This window comes from Wasmannia auropunctata, unplaced genomic scaffold, assembly GCF_000956235.1.
Source record: "Wasmannia auropunctata unplaced genomic scaffold, wasmannia.A_1.0 LD336078.1, whole genome shotgun sequence".
In the NCBI taxonomy this organism is placed as follows: domain Eukaryota; kingdom Metazoa; phylum Arthropoda; class Insecta; order Hymenoptera; family Formicidae; genus Wasmannia; species Wasmannia auropunctata.
In genome coordinates this window covers 4,859,931-4,860,603 of record NW_012026812.1, presented here as the reverse complement: position 1 = coordinate 4,860,603, position 673 = coordinate 4,859,931, and the positions used below count along the sequence as shown (strand labels likewise).

Here is a 673-nt window from a genome sequence, read left to right as displayed (position 1 = left end):
GCTGACGCTCTATCACGAAATCCTATCGAAGAAATTAAAACTCTATGTCCGTTACGCGCCAAGCGAGCACGATCTTCCTCAAGCGAAGCTTCAATGGAAGCAGAACATAAGAAATTAAAAACTCAACATCCAAGCTTCAAAAGACCAATGATATACGAGAGTGCAGGTTCAGGTAACCCTGCGCCACACAAGAAAATTAAACCTGACGAATTATCTCCTTATGAAGACTCAGATGACGACAGAAAAATTCCGCAAGCATTAAAAGAAAGCGATAGTGACGATGCAACTACGTCATATTTTTATGAAACTGATTATGATACAGATGACTCTGAAATTGGACAAAAAGGCGAAAAGAGGAAACATTTAAGTAGTTCATCTAACCATGAACAACGAAAAAGACGAAAAAGCAAAAAGAAACGAAAACATGTGCATGAATCAAACAAGAAAAATATCGAAGAACAACGCGATGAGCCTAAAGACACGCCCGAACATGCGGATGAAGCTGAAGGGTGCGGCTCACCGGAACGTCATAGCGACAGTAGCGCCATCTATGAGTATCCACGGAAAGCCCGTCGCACGCCCGACGACGCGAGCGCCAAAGCTTCGCAAAAGAGACGCCTCAGCGAAAACCACACAACGGGTGTCTCAAATAAACGCATCGACAATAAAAAAT

The 673-nt window shown here is 43.1% G+C and overlaps 1 protein-coding gene across 1 annotated transcript in view; it reads left to right on the top strand.

Moving 5' to 3' along the window:
- Nucleotides 1-93: 93 nt before the first annotated feature.
- The window catches only part of LOC105449130 (protein starmaker-like), an 8,181-nt gene continuing 7,601 nt past the window's right edge, over nucleotides 94-673 (top strand). Inside the window, exon 1 of the mRNA XM_011688131.1 lies at nucleotides 94-642. Within this exon, the coding sequence (XP_011686433.1) occupies nucleotides 94-642 (549 nt within the window). The remainder of the gene's footprint in view (nucleotides 643-673) is intronic.